At 43.7% G+C, this 23020-nt stretch overlaps 1 protein-coding gene across 2 annotated transcripts in view; it reads left to right on the top strand.

Annotated features, from left to right (window-relative positions):
- The window catches only part of EPB41L5 (erythrocyte membrane protein band 4.1 like 5), a 146487-nt gene extending 123745 nt beyond the window's left edge, over nucleotides 1–22742 (top strand). The window contains exons 19-25 of one of the 2 annotated variants that reach the window (XM_081243129.1): nucleotides 223–351; nucleotides 3691–3755; nucleotides 9218–9308; nucleotides 11004–11078; nucleotides 14557–14598; nucleotides 14957–15087; nucleotides 21416–22742. In XM_081243129.1, coding sequence (XP_081099255.1) covers nucleotides 223–351; nucleotides 3691–3755; nucleotides 9218–9308; nucleotides 11004–11078; nucleotides 14557–14598; nucleotides 14957–15087; nucleotides 21416–21482 — 600 coding nt within the window. In that variant the 3' untranslated portion in view covers nucleotides 21483–22742. Of the gene's footprint in view, nucleotides 1–222; nucleotides 352–3690; nucleotides 3756–9217; nucleotides 9309–11003; nucleotides 11079–14556; nucleotides 14599–14953; nucleotides 15088–21415 lie in introns of both variants that reach the window. The other variant, XM_081243128.1, reaches the window with a different exon arrangement.
- Nucleotides 22743–23020: the final 278 nt, after the last annotated feature.

The following is a 23020-nucleotide window of genomic DNA, read 5'->3' as shown; positions in this document are numbered from 1 at the left end:
CTAGATGATTTCCAGGGGTCCCTGCCAAGTCATAGTTCTTGTTTGTGATTACTGCGCCTTAGTTTGAAACCCCATGTAAGAGTCGACTCTTCTGGAGTAGGATATGACTGCCTGAGACACGTGATTCCCTGATTGTCTGAATATGAAATTTCATCAGTCCTTTTCTGTCTCCGTTTAGTTATATGCTCTCAGAGTTGCTTACAGTATATTTTTAATATCTAGGAGGAAGTGGTGAAGTTAACGGAGAAATGTCTGAATAATGCCATTGACAGCCCAGCACTGAATGCCAGGAGAGTTCCCCCTGACTTGAAGAGTAACATTTTGAAGGCTCAAGCAGAAGCAGTGCAGAAGGTAAGCTGCCTTTACTAGCGTCCTAGTGAAGTGGAAGGAGACCCTGTAGAACAAAGAAAGTACACGAACGGGAGACATGAGTGACTTGGCCGGTGATTAGAGAGAGAGTAGTACCAGGAAGCACACTCAAGATGGCAGTGCCGGAGCTTCCCTGGCAGTCCAGTGGTTAGGACTCTGCACTTCCACCACAGAGGGCGCGGGTTCCATCCCTGGTCAGGGAACTGAGATCCCGCATGCCGCGTGGTGCAGCCAAAAAAAGGAAAAAAAAAAAAAAAAAAAGGATGGCAAATGCCTTCCCAACTCCAAATTCTACTCAGGCAAGATTAAGAGGGGGGAGTCACAGGATAAACAGAGTCAAGATGCTGCTCTACAGTGTAAGAAGTTAAAAAAAAAAGTCAAATTCCTGTAGACGTGAGTCCCTAACCTTTGCCACTTTTATAGCTGGAAACTCTATAGTGATTTTTAGGTTCCTGTCAATATTAAGTCTATGACTTTAAGTCTTTCTTTATCAATTCGTTGTTCCCCACCACCCATCTACCCCCAATTCAGCAAAATTGTGATGTTATTAGCAACAGAGTGATGGTTATAAGGCGAAGAGTTGGCTGTGTCGTCTCATGACGGGTGCAGTGGGTAGGAACCAGCCCCCATGAAGTTGATGGCGTCCATGCTCTCAAAATCAGCTTTTCCTTGGCCCTCCCCAGCTTTCAGATTATCCTCTGCACTGAAACAGGACAGAAGCCTGTCTCACCAAGTCCTGTTGTCAACTAGGATTTCAAAATAATCCTGTTGTTGAGAAGGGGCTCTTTATTGTGTTCCCAGGCACAAGCCTTGAAGAGAACTGAGAGGACTTGAGGCATATCGTTCATGCATTTTATGTACCTTCTCACCGCAGCGTAAACATAAAACATAATACTTATATATAAAAACAAATATAAAATATGGCAGTACAGGCTCTGGAATCAGACAACTGAAGTTTGAATCCTGTTTCTAATCTACTAGTAGCTAGTCACCGATTAGCTTTGTGACTTGGCAAGTTAGTTAATTTCCCTGAGCCTCAGTTTAATTATGTTTAAAAAGCGGTAATGGTAATACCTTCCCTAAGGTGGGCTATAAGGATGAAATAAAATGATAAAGGCCACAGAATGGCTTCTGGCACAGAATTAGTGTTTAGTAAGTGTTGATCCTGATGTTGACACTGCTTATTGTAGCAGCAGTGGTGGTGACAGTTTTTCGTCACCTTACGTTCCAGTTGTACTTTGGATCTGTTTTGACTTGAATAGCCCTAAATGAAAGATTTTGTTTTATAGTTAAAATCATCCCACAAAGAAAAATTCAGGACCAGATGCCTTCGTTGTTAAGGTCTACTGAACATCTAAGGAAGAAGTAATGACAGTTCTACATAAGCTCTTTCAGGAATTAGAAGAGCAGGGAGCACTTCCCAACTTGTTTTATGAGACTAGTCTTAGCCTAACACCAAAGGCAGAGAAGGAGAGTACAAGAAAAGCAGCTACAGACCAGGACTGTTCTTGAACATGGACTCAAAAGTCCTTAACAAAGTAGAAGCAAATCATACTGAACAGCTTATAAACAGGATAGTACACCATGGCCAAGTAGGGTTTATCTCAGGAAAAAAGTTGGTTTGTCGTTCAAAAACCAGTATGGTACAACATATTAAAAAATAAGGAAAGTTGTCTCAATTTATTTGGAAAAAGCATTTCACATTATTTAACACTTGTTCATGATAAAAGCTCACAGCAAACTAGGAATAGAATGGAACTTCAGCCTGATAAAGGGTATCTATGAAAAAAGTCTACAGCTAACATTGTAATTCATAGCTAAAGTTAACAGCTGACATGCCCGTGTGGACAGTGATGGACTGCCTGCAATGCACGCAGCTGGTAAGAACATAAAATGTTCCAAGTACTTTATAAAAGAGTTGGTAAGGGCTTCCCTGGTGGTGCAGTGGTTGAGAATCTGCCTGCCAATGCAGGGGACACGGGTTCGATCCCTGGTCCCGGAAGTTCCCACATGTGGTGGAGCTACTAAGCCTGTGTGCCACAACTACTGAAGCCCGTGTGCCACAACTACTGAGCCCGTGCACCTAGAGCCCGTGCTTCGCAACAGCGGAAGCCCACGCACCGCAACAAAGAGCAGCCCTGGCTCTACGCAACTAGAGAAAGCCTGCGCGCAGCAACAAAGACCCAACGCAGCCAAAAATTAATTAATTAATTTTTTAAAAAGAGTTGGTAAAATATTAAATGTACACTTAGCATATGACCCAGCAGCCCCACTCTTAGGTATTTACTCAAGGGAAATAAAAGCGTAGGTTCACACAGGTATTAGAACATGAATGTTCCTGGCACCTTTCTTTGTAATAGATAGAAACTAGAAATGATCCAAATGTCCATCAACAAGTAAACAGAAAAACAAACTGGGGCGTATCCATACAGTGGAAAGCTACTCAGCACGCAAAAAAAGGAATGCTTAGTGACACATGCAACACCGTGGGTGAACCTCAAAAATATCTTGTTACTCTAAAGAGGGAGCCACAAAAGGATGTTATGATTCCATTTATATGAAACTATGGAAAGCCCAGATCACTGCTGGCCACGTGTGTGGGTTTTTGATGGGATTGCATTGGAAGCCTCAAGGGAACGTTTGGGGTAGTCGAAGTGTTACATGTGTTGATTGTAGTGTTGATTATGTACCAAACCGTGCATTTAAAATGTGTGCATTTTACTGTATGTAAATGATACCTCAATAACTGACCTCTTTAGAATTCTCCTCTGAAATGTTCCTTGTACTCAGGGAAAAACAAAAAGCCAGATACGCAGCTTAACATCTGTTTCTTCTTTTTATCATGTAAATTTGAAAAATTCTGGCATTGAATCTTTTTGGATTCTGTGTACATGGACTAACATACCATTGTGTCTTAAATAATTTAGAGCTGTCTAGTAAAGCGTATGGATTCATAGACCAACATATTGGAGTGGAAACTTGGAGTATGAATTGGGGTGTGGGATAGGATTGTGCTGGGTACAGTACTGATATTTCCATAGATAAGGTATGGTTACCTCTTTCTGGAACTGAAGCAAACAGATTATTTCTATTTTTACTGGAAAGGAATGTAAATGTATTCCTTTATTATCCACGAGAGAGATTTAATTTTTTAAAATTAATTTTTACTGGAGTATAGTTGATTTACAGTGTTGTGTTAGTTTCTGCTGTACAGCAGAGTGAATCAGTTAATAATATATCCACTCTCTTCTAGGTTCTGTTCCCATATAGGTTACCGCAGTGTATGGCGGAGATTTCATTTTCCTGCTTTCTTTTTCGTAGGTGACAAGAGAACATAGCGTATTCAGTCTTGAAAGTGCCAGCGTTCCGGATGCTGCCGCCAGCAGGTACTGAATTAAATCGATGTTCTTTTCCTCTGAACTTTCTTTGGGGGGTGTTTTTTCTTCCTCTTTCCCACTCTGTGGTCACATGGTTTCAGGATATCTCTTTGAAAGGTAGCCTGAAATCACTCTTCTATCCACTACATAGCTTCTTAGGACCTAATTTTAGATCATTTGAAGATACTCCTAATTAATCTTTTCATTCCGATTCTTCTTCAGCTGATTCAAACTGTAGAGCAAAAACAGCCTTTGAAGATATTTTTAATCTCGTAAGATACCTGGTGAAGAATGTGTACTGTTTCTCTTAGGTGTGGTAGTTGCCTTAGTGCCATGCTGTTGGCAGGGTGGGATTGCTCTTACAAGCTGTCGCACTATGGGCTCTCACGTGACGCAAGCAGATTTCTTCGCTGTTCCCTCTGAGTTCCTTCTGCCTGTCTTGTTGAGTGTTATGCCATGTCTCTGTCTTACTAGACATCCATCCCCTGCTCTGTTGCAGTTTGTTTCGTTCGTCCCTGCGTATCTGGTGTTCTGCGCTTAGTTGGTGCTAAACATTGTTGAGTGAATGTGTTTCTTTTCTCGTTATTCAGAACTTATGCAGTGAAGAGTCTTCTGATTAGTGACATTCAGTTCCAGGTGCTGTAATCAGCATAGCACTTGAGCACATGCTTCGTGTAAAGAACTTTACAGTTAGTACTCAGCAAACCTACTACTTGGTGATCGGGGTACAACTAGAATTACAACTTAACCTTTTCTAAGAAATCAGTTTGCCCACAACATTTTTAATGCTATTGTTGTTTTTATTGGAGCCTTTTAGAGTAACCTCATCACAAACTTTTTTGCCAAGAGGAGGATGATGGGGATGTGACTACCCAGTTGTTTATCAGAAATGTCATTGAACTCTGGAAGGTGGAAAGGTCCTGGAATGGACTCCAACTTCTGGATTTGTTTTTCCAAATGGCTGTTGGTATTTTGAATAATCTATTTACCTCCCAGGATTTGAAAAGGATTCTTTAAAATATGCTTATGTTCTTATACAAACCTGGGTCTGTTTCTGGATCTTTTCCTTTTCTGGTACTGTTTTTTTCCTCATGCCATACCACACTTTTAAAAAGTTGCTGTACCCCCTTTTTAAAAGGAAATATTTCAGGCATACAGAAAGGTATGGAGACTATATAATACATGTCTGTGTACCAAATGTCAAGCTTTGTCGTATCCTCATATTTTGCTGTAGTAGATTTAGATCATTTTGCTTTTATCTTTTTTTTTGAGCTGTAATTCCTATACATTAACCCTTTAAAAGTATGCAATTTAATGCTTTTTAGTGAATTGATAAAGTTGTGCCACCCCAACCACTCTCTGATTCCATAATATTGTCCTCACCCTAACGGAACTACCCTCCACATATGCCGGCTCTCCGCATTGCTCCTCCGGCACCTGGGAACCACCCACCTGCTTTCTGCCTGCACGGGATTTGCCTGCTTTGGACAGTTCATATAACTGGACTCATACAAATATGTGTCTGCTTTTTTCATGTGACATAATGTTTTCAAGGTTCATCCATATTGTAGCCTGTATTGGTACTTCATGGCTGCATAATATTCCATCGTATATCCACGTGTCAATTGATGGACATTTGTGTTGTTTCTGCTTTTTGGCTACTGTGAATATAGCTGTTGTTGAACATTCCCACATGAGGATTTGTACATTTACAGTGTACGATTCAGTCACTTTTGTTTTGATATATCTGAATCTTAAAAAAGTTATCCATGGTTTCTTCATTTCAGTTGCCACAATATATTCATTTTTTAATTTATGGACAAATGTTTGTTCCAAATTAACATTGTGCATGTTCTTCATTATACACACATGTTGTAAGGATTTTTCATCTGCTTTCTGTGTTTTGCAGCAGTGTAAACTACATTAAGACTAATCTTTTTTTCTCCTTTTTTGTTTTTCGGTTTGGCCTCAGGATTCTTTTTTTAAAATTGAAGTATAATTGATTTACAATATTATGTTTGTTTCAGGTGTATAATATAATGATTCAATAGTTTTATAGATTATACTCCATTCTTAAATTTATTATAAGTTGGGTATATTTATATCCTTGTAGCCTATTTATTTTATACATAGTATTTAGTTTATACTTATTGATTTCCTATCCCTATCTAGCCTCTCCCCACTTCCCTCATCCCACTGGTAACCCCTAGTTCTCTTTATCTGTGAATCTGTTTCTGTTTTGTTATATTCATTTGTTTATTTTTTAGATTCCACATATAAGTGATAACATACAGTATTTGTCTTTCTCTGTCTGACTTATTTCAGTAAACATAATACCCTCTAGGTCCATCCATGTTGTTGCAAATGGCAGAATTTCTTTTATATGGCTGAGTAATATTCCACTGCATGTATACACCACATCTTCTTTATCCATTCATCTTGATGGACACTTAGGTTGCTTTTGTATCTTGGCTATTGTAAATAATGCTGCTGTAAACATTGGGGAGCATGTATCTTTTTGAATTAGTATTTTTGTTTTCTCTGGATATATATCAGAAATACAATAGAATTGCTGGACTGTATAGTAATTCTATTTTTAGTTTTTTGAGGAACCTCCATACTGTTTTCCATAGTGGCTGCACCAATTTATATTCCCACCAACATAGCACAAGGGTTCCCTTTCCTCCACATCCTCAGCAACATTTGTTATTTTTGCTCTTTTTGACCATAGCCATTCTGACAGGTGTGAGGTGATATCTCATTGTTTTTTTTTTTGTTTTTTTTTTTGCGGTACGCGGGCCTCTCACTGTCGTGGCCTCTCCCGTTGCGGAGCACAGGCTCCGGACGCGCAGGCTCAGCGGCCATGGCTCACGGGCCCAGCCGCTCCGCGGCATGTGGGATCCTCCCAGACCGGGGCACGAACCCGCGTCCCCTGCATCGGCAGGCGGACTCTCAACCACTGCGCCACCAGGGAAGCCCTATCTCATTGTTTTGATTTGCATCTCCCTGATGATGAGCGACGTTGAGCATCTTTTCATGTGCCTATTGGCCACCTGTATGTATTCTTTGGAAAAATGCCTATCCAGGTCTTCTGCCCACTTGGTTATCCAGGTCTTCTGCCCACTTGCCTAATTGGTTTTTTTTTTTTTTTTTTTAATATTGAGTTGTATGAGCTATGTATTTTAGATATTAACCTCTTACTGGTCATATCATTTGCAAACATTTTCTCCCATTTTGTAGGCCATCTTTTCATTTTTTCAGTGGTTTCCTTTGCTCTGCAAAAGGCTCTAAGTTTAATTAGGCCCCATTTGTTTAGTTTTGCTTTTGTTTCCTTTGCCTTAGGAGACAGACCCAAAAACAATATTGCTCTGATTTATATCAAAGAGTGTTCTACCGTTGTTTTCTACTGGTTTTATGGTTTCTGGTCTTCCATTTAGGTCTTTTATCCATTTTGAGTTTATTTTTGTATATGGTGTGAGAAAGTGTTCTAATTTCATTCTTTTACATGTAGGTGCCCAGTTTTCCCAGAACCATTTACTAAAAAGGCTGTCTTTTCCCCAGTGTATGTTCTTGCCTCCTTTGTTGTGGATTAATTGACCCTAAGTGCATGGGTTTATCTCTGGCCTCTCTATTCTGTTCCATTGATCTATGTGTCTGTTTTTGTGCCAGTACCAGACTGTTTTGATTACTGTAGCTTTGTAGTATAGTTTGAAGTCAGGGAGTGTGATACCTCCAGCTTTATTCTTTTTTCTCAAGATTGCTTTGGCAATTCGGAGTCCTTTGTGTTTCCATATAAATTTTACGATTATTTGTTCCAGTTCTGTGAAAAATGTCTGATAGGGAGTTTGATAGGGATTACATTAAATCTGTAGACTGTTTTGGGTAGTATGGACATTTTAACAATATTAATTCTTCTAATACATGAACATGGAATGTCTTTCCATTTCTTTGTATCATCTTGAGATTTCTTTGTCAATGTTTTCAGAGTTTAGTTTTCAGAGTATAGGTCTTTTGCCTCCTTGGTTAAGTTTATTCCTAGGTATTTTATTCTTTTTGATGCAGTTTTAGATGGGGTTGTTTTTTTGATTTCTCTTTCTGATAGTTTGTTATTAGTGTGTAGAAAAGCAGGACTAATCTCTTGTTGAGGGGTTGGGAGACTTTATTGTGAAATGTATTTCACTCCTTTAGTCTCAGCTGTTTCTTTTCTCTGGAGCACAAAGTTATCTTTTCTCTCTGGTAACTTTTAGGTTTTTCACTGCTTATTCTTGAGATTCTGCCTTTTCATTACTGTGCATCTAAGTACAGTTTTATTTTTCATTCTTGTTAGTATTCAAGGTGGTGTTTCAATCTGAAGACCTATGTCTTTTTTTTTAGTTCTGGAAAGTCATTAGCCCTTATCTTTGTGAATATCCAGCATCCATTAGACATTAGCTGAAATACCCTGATCCCTTCTCTGTCTCTCATAACTGTTCCTTCTTACTTTTCATCTCTCTGCCTCTGTGTGCCTCAGTGCTGTGGCTGCAGTGGTCCTAGCTTCCGTCTAGCTCCCAAGGCTGACTTTTCCATCTAGGATTTGCCTCTTGTTTTTTCTCAGTCTCCCTGTGGGATCAGACGGGCACTGCTCCTGTCACTTGCATGCTTTCCAGTGATGCTGGAGAGGACTGGGGTCCCTGCCGGGTGTGTCGTCCTGGTGGGTGATGGTCTCTTGGCTTCCCCGTTTCCTCCCTGGCGTTGAAGCTGTCTGTAAGCTGCTCCTGTTCTTGTGATCCTCACCTGGGGTTGGCGTCCTTGTCCTTCCTGCTGGCATCCTCTCCCGGGCCAATCCTGCCACCATGTCTGGAGCCCTAGAGGTGGGCTGCTGCCCTGTGCAGTGGAGTGCTCCCGCCCGCCTCCTGAAGGGGCTTCCTGCCTTGTTCTCCGCGTCTCAGGTGTTCCGTGTCACTGAGCTGTCCCGTTCTTGATCTGTCTTCTTCGTGTATCTGTCTGTCTTGTTTTGTGTATCTGCCTTGTCTTTTACATGATTTCTCTAGATTGGATGCTCTTTGGAGCAGACTGTAGCATCTCATCTGCCCATAACCCTGAAATCACCTCTCGTACTGTGCGTTTCACGGTTTTCAGCATTTCCTCAAAGCTCCTGAGCTACCTCTGACATCCTTTATTGGTTCTGAAGTTTTATGAGTTTATTCTTTTGTTAAAAAGAAATCTTTTCTGTCATTTCATTGAGCTTTAGGAGGGAAGGAAAGCAGTAGTGAACGGGTCTGACCTGGTTGTGAACCTGTTATGCGATGGGTGGAGAGGGGTTCACAGCGGCGTGCGGGGCAGCGTGGACCACTGTCTGGTCCCCCCCGCCCCCGCTGTCTCTTCCTCCCCTGCGGGGCAGTTACCCTACTTCCCCAGCCCCCTCCTTCAGCACGCTGCCTGTTGCTCCTGCGTCGGTCGTCCGTGACGCGAACCTACCTTTGTCTTCCTAGTGCTGAGTTAAATGAGCACGCCGTGCCCGTCCCTGGAGGGTCTCTCATTCCGATGCGAACCACGCCTGCAGAAAATGGGCCTGCGCTAAAGGTAACGATTCCTTCCGCTTCCAAGGGTGCTCCACAGAGGCTCCCCTGCCTCGAACCCTGCTTGTACGGGACACCTGGTGATCTCTGACGGCCACCAGAACGTCAGCCGTGAGCAGAGCGTTGAGCCTCACTTCTCTAGGGAGAATCCTATCGTCACATCCCTTCCAAGAGCAGCTCAGGGTTTCTTCTCCATTTTTGAGGTATTTGTTGGTAGTTTTGTTTTTAGGGGGTCTCGGTGTTTTTGGGTTTGGGATTCGGGCTATGCTTCCCTAGTGTCTCAGACTGCACATGACACATAACAGGCACTAAATAAATATTGATGGATTGAAATTGACTTTCTGACACTGATTGTGTGGTAACATAACCAGCTTGTCTCAAATCCTGCCTCTCCTCTGTCCGTGTGCCGCACAGCCTTAGCAGGTCACAGGTCACAGAGACCCAGCTCATGCCCAAGTTAAACAAAAAATTATTTTTGTAGATGAACACTTACCATTTTGTTCTTTTATTGTGTAACCACATTTATTGTAGAAGTTTACCAAACGTTTCATGAAAACAACGCATTAGAAATCACCTGATTCCCACTACCCAAAGACAGTGTGTAGTTAATATTCAGATGTATGGTTTTTCAGACTTAGGGGTTTAAAAAAAAAAACTCAACCTAAAATACCTTTAATTAGGAGATTCCTTTCTCTAGTTAAAATTCTAAAAAGAAACACTGACATCTCTGATCACTGAAAGTCGTTAGGTGGAGCCCGAGATGTTTCTGGAGCAGAGAAGGACACTTAGCCCAGAGATTTACTGCACGTTGTACCAGATGGCGTGACGGGCTTTGAAAATTCAAAATGCGTGAAACGTGGCCTCTTCTTCCAAACTGCTTCCAGCACAGTTGGAGAGAGAATTTTGAAACGTTGTGGTAGAGATATGCACCGGCCGCCTGGGGGGCCCACTCAGGTCACAGGGTACCAGGGGGTGGAGGGGGAGGGGGGGTGGGAGGAGACAGGCAGGTTTTCATATGTGCGATTAAAATTCAGTTGACATCGAACAGGAAACGCACCGTGGCCTGAAGACAGACAGGCAGAAATGTATAAATGAAGGGCCTTTTTTGTTATGGACTACACCCTGGATGCTTACTTCTCTTATTTCCAGACTGGAATTTGATCTGTTATCCTTTTAAAATTCTTCCTGTGCCCAGAGACACACACACACACTGCAGTACAGAACTCTGTTTCTATAAGGTGCTTCAAATACTAACTAGACAAAAGTATTAACATTTATGGGGGGGATGGTTATATGATACTCTTTGTGAACAGTGAAGCATCCATGTGGATAAAGAAGCATTGCAAGTTCAGGCGTGTCCTTAGTCATCGTCTCCTGGGCTGAACCTTTAGCCTCTGCCTTCTGGTTTAAGAACTGAGAGCCGGGACGGTCCTAACCCTACGCGTGTTTTGTCTCACCAGAAAGAATAGTTGTATGGAAATTCACACGACACTTTAGCTTTTTAAAGTTCTGACTGTAGGCTAGGTTCCCCTCCAAACAAAAGTGGAATCACTAATAATCATGATTCCTGAGGGTCCCCTTTGTTTAAAGGTTAACACCATCCAGGCCTGGGTCCAAATTATACATTGAGAGGATATGGAAAAAATCTAATCTGGTGACTGACGGGTCACTTAACATCCATGTATCTTGTTTTCTGTAGGATGCTACAGATGAATTGGATGCCTTGCTTTTATCTCTAACTGAGAATCTCATTGACCACACAACCACACCTCAGGTAAATAGGCTTTAAAACAGCAGGATGGAAAGGTATTTCTGCTTGAAAATGTTCCCAGTAGATTCCAGTTCTTGCCTTTTCTGCAGTTTAATAGAACTTTCCATTTAGGAAGAGTTTATATGTCGGTAACCACCTAGCATTGCCTTTCTGTAGTGAAGTTCTGCCCACTTGAATCTGTGTGTCGCTGGGCAGCAACCACATGTTGCTGAGCCTCTGTAGTTCAGCACCCTGTTAAGTGGTGTGAGAGGGACCTGTGGGGGTAAACCAGCTTCTGAAGAGTTCAGACAGTAAGACCTCCAATTGTTAAAAGCATTTACAGGAAGGTGGGAGCATAAGAGTGGTTGGCATTACACACATTGATCATTATTTGAGTTTGGGAGATACCGTGTTAAGTACTGTGACCATAATACAAAGAGGAAGCAGTCCCTCCCCTCCAGGGACATACTGGGGTGAAAGGTACACAGTTCATTTAGTGCCTTGTGAGTGGCGTGGCAGGAGTTGCCGTAGGGGTCACTCGAAGGCTTGCAAGTGAGGGCGGTCCTTCCCCTGATGTTTGCGTAGGTCACCAGCCCTCACACTCAGGTGTGTGTCTGCATCACTGGAGAGAGTAGGAAAGCACAGATTGCTGGCCTCCACTCTCGGGCTTTCGGATGTGGTGCATGTGGGCTGGGGCCCAAGAAGCTGCATTTCCGACACGGTCCCAGTGATGTGGGTGTGGGCCGGGAACCACCAGCTTAGGGCCATAATCACAGAGACTTTACCAGGTGAGCAAGCAGAAAATAAAAGGGATGTTGCCAGTATCAGGCTGCAATAATCCTTTAACCAGATGAAAGAGGTAACTTCTAAGGCCAATGCAAGATGGCCCAGAGCCCGGAGGAGCCCCTTCGGGCCCAACTCAGAACACTTACTGCTTCTCACAGGTGGGGGTCATACAGTGATGAAAACCACTTTGATTAAAGACATTTTTTTATCACTAATATATTTTTCCTTCCCTACAAATTTAGAATGTTTTAAATAAAAATGCAGACTATGATGCATTTTAGATTCTACATACGAGCTATCTATTCTATTACACTTACTGATTTTTCTGTTAGAACTGTAATACTCTTCTAATAATTTTTTTTTTTTTTTTTTTTTTGGCTGCATTGGGTCTTCGTTGCTGCGTGCAGGCTTTCTCTAGTTGCGGCGAGCAGGGGCTACTCTCGGTTGCGGTGCGCGGGCTTCTCATTGCGGAGGCTTCTCTTGTGGAGCACGGGCTCTAGGCGCGTGGGCTTCAGTAGTTGTGTATGCAGGCTCAGTAGTTGTGGCACACGGGCCCTAGAGCACAGGCTCAGTAGTTGTGGCTCGCGGGCTCTAGAGTGCAGGCTCAGTAGTTGCGGCATGTGGGCTCAGTAATTGTGGCTCGCGAGCTCTAGAGCGCAGGCTCAGTAGTTGTGGCATGCGGGCTCAGTAGTTGTGGCTCACGGCCTCTAGAGCGCAGGCTCAATAGTTGTGGTTCATGGGCTTCGTTACTCTGCAGCATGTGGGATCTTCCCGGAACAGGGCTCGAACCTGTGTCCCCTGCATTGGCAGGCATATTCTTAACCGCTGCACCACCAGGGAAGACCTCTAATAACTTTTTAAGTGATTTTGATAATGTGGTGAGGCCAGTCCAGCATCATTATGCAGGTGTTTTGCTGTTTTTGCTTGTTAATTCTTTCAGATGATTTTTAGAATAACTTTGTCAAGTCTCACTCCCTCTGAAAGCCTTTGAATTTTTATTTGTAATTACGTTAAATTCATAAATTAACTTGTGGAAAGAACTGATATATTTGTGATAATTTGTCTTAGCCAAGAGTACAATATGTTTTTCTCATCCATGATTTCCTATTTCTCCGAAAAGTTTTGTAGTTACAGTCTCCCCAGTATAAGTTTTATGTTTTCCTATTTTTGTTATTTCCAGTTCCTTCATGGTTTTTTGCTATTGAGACTTTTGTCCCCATTATATTTAAAGAACTTAGGATTTAACCTAACAGAAAATAGAGAGTCTCTAAATGTTCTCTGTAAGTCTTCTCTATTCTTCATTAGGTTAACTCCCAAATACTTCATAGTTTTGTTGATATTGTGAATGGTATTTAATTTTTTTACTATTGAATTCATAAGTTAATTTTGTGTCTGGCAAACTTGATGAATTCTTTCAGTAGTCAATCTGCTGATTCTCTCAAATATTCTGTCAGTTTCTGGGGCGTCTTTAGTATCTCTGTCTACAGTTATTGATTAGTCCATTTCTTACCTATTGCTGGATCTTCCAATTTTTGTATATTTTGAAGATAGGCTGTGAGATGCATATATGTTGATGGTAATTATACTTTCTGAGCTCCTTTTAGTACTTTAAAGTGTCCTTCTTTGCCCTTTTTTCCTCTCTTTATTTCCCTTTTGACTGATAAAAAATTGACACCCTAGCTTTAAGTTTGAATCACCTTATGTATAATTTTCTGTCATTTTATTTTCAACCTTTTTGTATCTGTTGGTTTTAAGTGGACCTTTCAGCGTTTTGCTGGGTCTTGTTTTTAAAATCTTATTTGAGAGTCTGTATCTTCTGATTGAGTTTAAATCCATTTATATTTCCTGCAATTATGGTTATCATAGGACTTGTTTCTGCCAAACCATTTTTGTTTACTTTTACCATATTTCTTTTTTCTCTCTCTTTTATTTCCTATGGTTAGAAGTGCATTTTCTTAATATTGTTGGGAAAGTCATATTTTGTATTTTTATTCTTTTGGTGGTTACCTAGATTACGAAAACCTGGACTTACATTAATTTTTTCTTATCAGAATCTGTCACCAGTGCAAGGACTAGTCTAAGCTTCCATAAAATAGGGGGGAGTTGAGAGTCCATTAGATTACAATTCTACATGCAGAAGTAAGATACAGAAAATTAAACCTTAAAAAGAATATAGCAAAGGCCCTGTGAGTCAGGAGCAGTGTGGGTGTTTTCATTGCTCTTTCCTCCATGCAGAGTTAGAAAATGGACTGTCGCTGGACAGAGCTTTCTTCTGTGTACTTTCTTTTTGCTCTTCATTTGAGTCAGTCACAGTCCACTGTTCAGCATGCTACCAAGAAGGCTATGCTTATTTGTAATGGACTGAAATGAAGTCTCAGAAAATAAATTTTAAATTGGATGCTAGGGGTGGGGGACAGTCCTAGTGAATGTCCTGCAAGTAGTAGTAGCATTAGTGGCGATCCTGGGAGTAGTACGTGTTTAGATTAAAGAGATTCTCGAGGTTACGACAGTTTCTTAAGTGGTGACATATGGCGTGTGTGCTGTAGAAAAGGACCTTGGGTTCAGAAGTCCATGTCAGCTCAAGGGCACCATTAAGACCTGCTCCCTGCCCCCCACCCCAGTGCATTTCATAGTAGAAGAAAGCATTATGAGTATAATTATGAAAATGAGTCAGTCTTCCCTAAAAATAAATATACGTGTACAATTTTCTTTTCAGGTATCTTCCATATCCACGATCACACCCCGCTGGATTGTGCCAGTAAGTTAATGATATTTGCAATTTTTCTTTCCGTTACCCTTTGAGAATGAGGCCTGAAGGAATACCAGGTTCTTATTTTTCCTTGAAAACATGGGGTCATCATCAAATCTCTTCTGATTGAACCTACTGGCTTCAAACTAGAGGTTTCCTTTTTCTGTTTGTAAATACTTAAGGGTACTGACAAAAACAAAAATAAAAGTCTGATGTGAAGGATGGTAGAAAAACAGAGCAGCTGTCACGGTACACATCACCCTTCTCATCGCCGTCGTCACTGCAGAAGATGACGCGGGGCTGAGTGCTGGCTGCGGGGCAGGTGTGGGCGCCTCCGCTCACACGGCCCGCGTGTTTCCCTCAGCAGAGTGCCGCCCTTCCTAACGGGCTCGCAGGAGACGACGGGCTCTCGCCGGCCGGGCAGGAGGCGCCTGGCCACAGCGGTGTGGTCTCCCTCATCTCTCCCCCAGCGCCGTTCTTCGTGGATGCTGTGACCAGGTGAGGAATCTTTTCTCAGGTGCAGTCCTCAGGCTTCTGTTAAGAGGAAAAAAGAACGAAATTAATTGTACTTAAAGCAATAATGTCAGTTCTTCTCTAGTTGAACTTAATTGAAACTGAATAAATCTTTTCTGTGGTTATTATTTAGAGTAGTGTTTTTTTCTTTTTTCTTGTCAGTAGCAATCTTCTACAAAATTATGAAGTAGACCTTACTTTCTTCCTTTATGAAGTCTTTATTAGATAAACATATGAGCAGGTTTATCTTTAAAACTTTGTATTTGTTTTAAAATTGATTTATGTCTTTTCCTATCATGCTTTATTTACTGTTAGGTTGTCCATGAATACAGGGGAAGAGGCTCAGATGAGGGTGCGGTAGGGGATGCCCAAGGTGAGGGCTCTGACGTAGCTTTTACCACAAGCTTATTTTAGCATGTCACTTGCCACAGACAGAGCTTTTGTTCAGCATGTAGTTCTTCACCTTTTAATTGTTAGGACCAAGACTGTGCTTGTTTTGCAGAAGATCTATAATTGCCTCATTTCTCACCTCAGACGTCTTCCTGGTATGTCTACTGTTTCTCACATCCTCCTGGTGTTGAGAATGCGGGTTGGTCAAAGTAGATGCTTTAGAGAACAAAATCCCTGATTATAACAGAAAAGTTATTAGAGATAATTAACTTGAGAGAAATTCATAGTTTCATTTTAAAATTGTTGTCTTATCTCCATAGTCTTTAATATAATTGTTCACTCAGCAAACACTTACTGTCCGCTAGGTACCAGGCATTGCTTGTGTGCGGCACTGAAGGTAGGCGTGAACAGGACAGACATGGGACCTATTTTCCTAAACATCTGTATGACTGGTAGTTCCCACTGCAAACATAGGGATTGTGTGCCGAGGGCCAGGTGATAATTCTTCGTAATTGAGTTCACAGAGTAAAATGCGAGTTCTTGAGGACTTCCAAAGGAGAACTTACAGATGACATCAGAGCTTGTCTCCATTCCTTCCCAAAGCAAAGTAGTCATAAAGGAAGTAGATCAAAGATGACAGGTAGTACACCTGAAACTAATATAATATGTCAGTATCTCAGTAAGGAGAACATGGCCAGTAAATCAGTGAAACAGTTGAGTCCAGAAACAAATCACACAAGTATATTTACCTGATTTATGAAAAATGATAGTGCAGTGCTGAAGGGAAAGAGCGGCCTTTCAGTAAATCGGCCGGACAAGTTAAACATCCCTGTGGGAAAAAATTAATCTTGACACAACCTCATACTACACACCAAAATCTACTGTAGGTGGATTGCAAATCTAAATATGAAATGTCCAGTGATAAAGCTTTTAGAAGAAAATACAAGTGAACATCCTGTGGCCTTGAAATAGGCAAAGATTTTTTAAACAGGTCACAAAAAGCTTCAATCATACAGGAAAAATTGATAACTTGGATTTTGTCCAAAACTCCTATTCAGGGACTTCCCTGGTGGCGCAGTGGTTAAGAATCCGCCTGCCAATGCAGGAGGCACGGGTTCGAGCCCTGTTCTGGAAAGATCCCACATGCCACGGGGCAACTAAGCTCGTGCGCCACAACTGCTGAGCCTGTGCTCTAGAGCCCACGAGCCACAACTGCGGGGCCCGCATGCCACAACTACTGAAGCCCACGCTCCTAGAGCTTGTGCTCTGCAACAAGAGAAGCCACTGCAATGAGAAGCCCGCGCACCGCAAGGAAGAGTGGCCCCCGCTCGCTGCAGCTAGAGAAGGCCTGCATGCAGCAAAGAAGACCCAACGCAGCCAAAAATAAACAAATAAGTAAAATTTTTAAATTAAAAAAAAACAACTCCTATTCATCAAAAGATATTATTTCAAGCACTCAAAAAGGAAGCCACACAGTGGAGAAGACAACTGCACTTCCCCCTCCCTCTGACTCTGTCTGTGTCTCTCTCATAAAGAACTCATATCCAGAGCTCTTGTGAATCAATAAGAAAAAGAGAGCTCAATAGAAAAATTGGCAAAAGACTTGAATAGGCAGTTCACAAGAGGGTATCCAGATGGCCCATCTTGACAAGTTATTGAGAAATACAAATTCAGACCACTATGTGATACTACTGCATACACCTAGAATGGCTCAAGTGAAAATCCATATAGTACCAAGTATTGGTGAAGTTATGGGGCAACTGAAACTGTAAATTGAAATAACTGTGTTGGACATAGATTTGGCTGTATCCACGAAAGCTGAAAATACGTTTACATGCATACCCAATGGAAATACAAATATGTGTCCATCAAAAGGCATGTACAGGAATGTTTACAGCAGCTGTGTTCATCATAGTCCAAGCTGAAGACTTTTTAAAAGCCATTGGCAGTTAACTAGATAAATACTGGACGAGAGCAGTGAAAACTAATCAACTGTAACTGTGGTAGAGAGATACAGATGAGTCGCGCACACACAGTTACATGAGGTATTTATTGATCTGTAACAGATCACCACACGTTTAGCGGCTTACACCCCATTCCCTGCAGGTCAGGGGTCTGGTACAGCCTAGCTGTGCCCTCTGCTGCGGGTCTCCCCCAGGCTCCACTCAGGGAGTCGGCCGGAGCTGGGAGGGTCTGCAGTCATGGCCGTTGGCGGAATTCAGCTCCTGAGGGGCTGCCCGCTGAGGGCTGGCTCCAGGCCGTGCCGCCCTCGCTACTTGCCTGGGGCCTTTACTTCAGCAGAGCCAGCAGACCAGGAAGGCTGTGGGACGCCTGCCAGCTGGCCAGAGGTCGCCATCTGTATACTGTAATCGCGGGAGTGACAGCCTGTTGTTACCGTTGCTCATTTGCATTGGTTAGAACAGACCACAGGGCCTGCCGTGCTCAGGGGGAGGAGGGGGTCATTGGGGTCATCTTAGAGTCTCCTCCGCATGATGATGGGAAGGAGGCACAGCTCTCAGAGACCGAAGTAACGGTTACCCTGGAGGTGGCTAGTTTCAGAGTGCTAGTGACTTTCTGTTGCTCGTTCTGCGTGCTGATTGCACAGGTGTGGTCAGTGTGCACAGGGTCCTCAACTTACAGCTCCTGATCTGTGCACTTCAGCCTGTGTATGTTACAATCAGTAGCGTGTTTTTAAAAGAATGGTGATGGGGTTGCATCTGTACAGATTCAGATTTACTTGGGGTGTGCTCTGTGTGAATTTTATTTTAAAGTTAAAGAACAGGAGAGGAAACAACAGCAGTTGAGATTACCGAGCAAGTTTTAGGAGCAGCTAAATGACAGGTAAATGGTGACCAGCTTGGCAGAGAGGAGAAAGCTGAGATCTAAGCCTGAAAAGGGGAGGGGGTGGAAACTGGGAAACTACGAAGCCAGTCCACGCTCTAGCACCCGGGCTGGCTCAGGAGCTGAGGCACCAAGTGTTGGGAAGGTGGGTCCGAGGTGGGGCTGAGAATGTGCCCCTCAGACACTCCGCCTCCCCGCCCCGCCGACGCCGGCCTGATTCTGGAGGCTCCCCTCTGGAGGAGCTGGGCGGGCGGGGCCCTGCATCTGGGGACCCTGTTGGGAGGAAGGCCCTGAGCTGAGGGAGGTTAACCCAGTGTCCACATGCCAAGGGGTGAGACCCCCAGCCTGCCTTCTGTTTCCAGCCTCCAGAATGCTGTGGGCCATGTATAAACGTCTCAGGTGAGAAATTCAGAGGATTGCTCTCTAGAGAACCTGACTGAGCAAAGAAAAAGGCCCAGAGAGACTGACTTTTGTGGATCGCAGGAAATCTGATAACTTGACTTGGAAGCCCATAGTTAGTGGATATTGCCCACACGTGCACAGCTTTCAGACAGCGTTCCAGTGCTTCATGCTTAAGTGTGAGCATGCCGCTTCCCTCTTAAATGTGAACAGAGCCAAAGATTATCAGGTGTTTGAGGGAACACCAGAGCAGGTCAACTTGAAAAAGAAACAAGGAGGAAATAAAGGAATGTGAGCATCAGAAACTTTGCGAAGTGTTAGTGTGAGAAAGAAGATACTGCATCCGTGCAACAATAACAGGGAATTAAAAAAGAAAAGGGACAGGGGCTTCCCTGGTGGCGCAGTGGTTGAGAATCTGCCTGCCAATGCAGGGGACACAGGTTCGAGCCCTGGTCTGGGAAGATCCCACATGCCGCAGAGCAACTGGGCCTGTGAGCCACAACTACTGAGCCTGCGCGTCTGGAGCCTGTGCTCCACAACAAGAGAGGCCACGATAGTGAGAGGCCCGCGCACCGCAATGAAGAGTGGCCCCTGCTTGCCACAACTAGAGAAAGCCCTCCCACAGAAACGAAGACCCAACACCGCTAAAAATAAATAAATAAATAAAATAAATAAATAAATAAATAATTTAAAAAAAAAAAAAAAGAAAAGGGACAGAAAATAAAGTGTTCTTGGAAATCAGTGACCACGTTAAAAATAAAATTCAAAGAATGCACGGAAGGGTAAGATGGGGGAAATCCCCAAAAATGTATAGAACAAAAAGTTGAGAATTGGGGGAGAAAAGAAGATTGGAGATTGGTCTAGGAAGTGCATTATGTGAATCATTGGAGGTCCAGAAGAACAAACACAGTAAATAAAAGTGTCCAAGAAAGAAATCAAGACTTCCCAGGACAGAAGCACTTGCATTTTTAGATTAAAGGAGCCCAGTGAGTATCCAGTAACAGAATGAAAATAGACAACAGCAAGGAACATCGTGAAGTTTCAGAATATGAGAGAGGATGTAAGTCTTCAGAGCGGGGGAAAAAGAGTTCATACAAAGGGCTGGTAATCTGAATGAGAGCAGACTTTACCGAAAGCTAGAAGATAATAGAGCAGTGCCTTCAGAGTTCTGGAAGAAAATCATTTTTCACCTCATGTTTTATACCCGAGCTATCAATGGTGAGATTAGAATGAAGACATTGTAGGGAGTTCCCTGGCAGTCCAGTGGTCAGGACTCGGTGCTTTCACTGTCAGGGCCCGGGTTCAATCCCTGGTAAGATCCTGCCAGCCGTGCAGCACGGCCAAAAAAAAAAAAAAAAAAAGAAATGAAGACGTTTTAAAACGTGGAGTTTCTCTAAAATACGTGCTTCTAAGGCGGCCTTCCTTAGGAAGCTACTTAAGTGGAGGATGTGTTCCATCAAAACAAGGTGATTGTCTAAGAAGGAAAACAGGGGACCCAGGAAACAGGTGCCGGAATTTACCAGGAGGAAAGTGAAGGGAAGTTCCAAGCAGGCCTAGAAAGGAGCCTGGACAGATTAGAAGAGGAGGTTGTGGAGCTCCAGGAAGGATATTGCCGAGGGAAAACGACCAGCACGGGGCCCGCCCCCTATTTTACAAAATTACCTGAGAACAGAAGCCTGGTTGTGTTTGGTTAAGGCAAAATTAGAAACGAAGGTTAGGGATAAATTAGAAACGAAGTATTGGACGCCGAGCAAGCAGTTGCAACGAAAAAACAAATTGTACAAGAAGGGAGATACAGTACACCCATAGTGAGCTGTGGAAATATTTATGTAACTATAGCAGACGCTGACTATTAGGGAGGACTGTGTGTCATTGTGGAAACACACCCCTGAGAACAGCGAGGACCACGGCAGCTGGTGGGGCCGCCTGGAGGGCTTGTTAGAGCACAGGCGCTGGGCCGTCCTGAGGCTTTGGGCCAGGGGCGGGGCCTAAGAACTCGCATTTATGACAAGTCCCAGGACCACGCTTTGAGAACCAGGGGTCCAGAACAAGAAGGGAAGTACCAGGAAAATCCAGTCGGCGGTGTGGTCTCCGTGGAGTGGAAGTGCGGAAGGGGGCTCCAGTGGCAGCTGTTTCGTTCACACATCCACGATGTTAACCTCTGGCCTTGGGACTCTGGTGTCGTTCGTTTTCCGTCTCCCTGAAGCCCGCACCTGTGCGCACGCCCTTGCCCTGTGGCGGAGCGGCGCGGTCTTACTCCTGCTTCACCTCTGACGCAGCAGAGGAGGTGGTGCGGGGCTCAGACCCACCGCGGGGGCCGCGTGAGGACACCCAGGACCCCCAGCCTTGGTGCTTGGCGAACGTGTTGCCATGGTGCACAGCCCTGTCCTCCGTGTTCTGTGACAGCCCTGGCTCAGCAAGAAATGAGGTGTCTGTTCGGTGTATTTTATCCAAGGAAGCAGGGGAAATTGATGTCTTTAGGTTCCATTTCAAGATGGAATAAGCATCAGTTATCTAGAAAATGACCCTCTGCAGAATTGCCTACGTTAAGCGCGACTACACGCCCCTCTTTACTCTCCGCATGCTCCGTGAGGCGCTTGGGAGAAACGCAGGTCGCTTCCGCCTTGGATGGTCTTCTTTTCATTTTCCAAAAAGTGAGTAACGTATTCTTTCTTCCTGTCAGCTCGGCTCCAGCCTCTGCTGGAGAAGCCACCTTGAAGCAGAAGTGTTTGCTGACAACAGAGCTCTGAGGGGCGGCCGCTCCTCACCTGGGACCCGAGGCCGGGCCCTCCAGCCGTCCGTCCTGGAGTCCACTTCTGCTGGAGCTGGTTCTGCACTTGTGGGTAAAAAAGCTCACCCGGGTGTGACTTCATCTCTGTGAACAAAGCAGTTACATTTCCGTCCAGCTGGAAGGGCGTAATTACACTACACGTTAGCCCAAGTGAGCGTCTCTGATCTTTTACCTTCTCTAATTTCATTTGAAGTTGTGAATTCCTGCCGCGGGGGTCCCTTTCCCCGTGGTTTCCTCGAGCTCTTTGCTCTGCCCAGTGGTTGTGACTGGGAAGGTTACTTCTCTCTCTGGTGTCAGGGTGAGTGTCCTTGATCTGAACGCCTGCTATAGAAATTGTGCCCTTCTGTGCATTGCCTGGAAATCGGGAATTAAGGTAGATTAATTATTACTAAAGAGAGGTTTTTAGAATACAGAGGGTTTTCAGATGTCTCCCATACTTTTTTACTTTTTGCTGGACTGGCTATCTTAATACTCCAAGTTTACATCAAGGTAAGATAGACCTTGAGAAGAATTACAGAGGAATCAGTTGCCTGGCACAGTTTTTCAGCCCAGCCGTCCGTCGGGAAGCACACCTGCGTGGAGCACACGCGCGTCCTGTAGCTTTCGGCCTGGAAGGGGCGGGGTGGCCGCAGAGACCTCCAGGCGTCCACACGGCTCCCTGGGCTGCGTGCGGTTGAAGGCTGAGGTTGACTCAGGCAGCGAAGGAGAGCACAGTAGTTTCCAGGTCCCCATTTGGACATAGGCTCCACTTCCTTTTAATGTAAGCTGAATAAATTCAGGTGGTGTAAACCGAAGGAAACAAAATGCCAGGATAGAAATAGGGAATTGGGTTGAGGGGATTCATGTCTGAAACTAAATGCAAGGTACTGAAAGAATGATAGGGATTTTGTGTTAGTTAAAAAGGGTTCTCTAGAGTTTCCTCATTACTTTCCATCTGTACAAAAAATTCTGGATGTTAAAGTACTATATGCTCATTATAGAAAATAGGGAAAAGGGGCTTCCCTGGTGGCGCAGTGGTTGAGAGTCTGCCTGCTAATGCAGGGGACACGGGTTCGAGCCCTGGTCTGGGAGGATCCCACATGCCACGGAGCAACTAGGCCCGTGAGCCACAGCTACTGAGCCTGCGCGTCTGGAGCCTGTGCTCCGCAACAAGAGAGGCCGCGATAGTGAAAGGCCCGCGCACCGCGATGAAGAGTGGCCCCCGCTTGCCACAACTAGAGAAAGCCCTCGCACAGAAACGAAGACCCAACACAGCAAAAATAAATAAATAAATTACTAAAAAAAAATAAATAAAAATAAAGAGCCCTTTTAAAAAAAAAAAGAAAATAGGGAAAAGAATTTCAACACCCAGAGAAGCACTATTTTAGCTTCAAAACTTTGGACTGCGTAAAGGAAACCTCAGTTGCTGTGGGGAATGAGGGTGATCTGGAACCCACGTTGGTAAAGTTCTTGTGAATCCCTGTTACCAAGCGCTGATGTTAAACTGTACCTCCTGGA

Source organism: Mesoplodon bidens (assembly GCF_964165515.1).
Source record: "Mesoplodon bidens genome assembly, chromosome: 8".
Classification (NCBI taxonomy): Eukaryota; Metazoa; Chordata; class Mammalia; order Artiodactyla; family Ziphiidae; genus Mesoplodon; species Mesoplodon bidens.
This window is presented reverse-complemented; position numbering and strand designations above follow the sequence as displayed.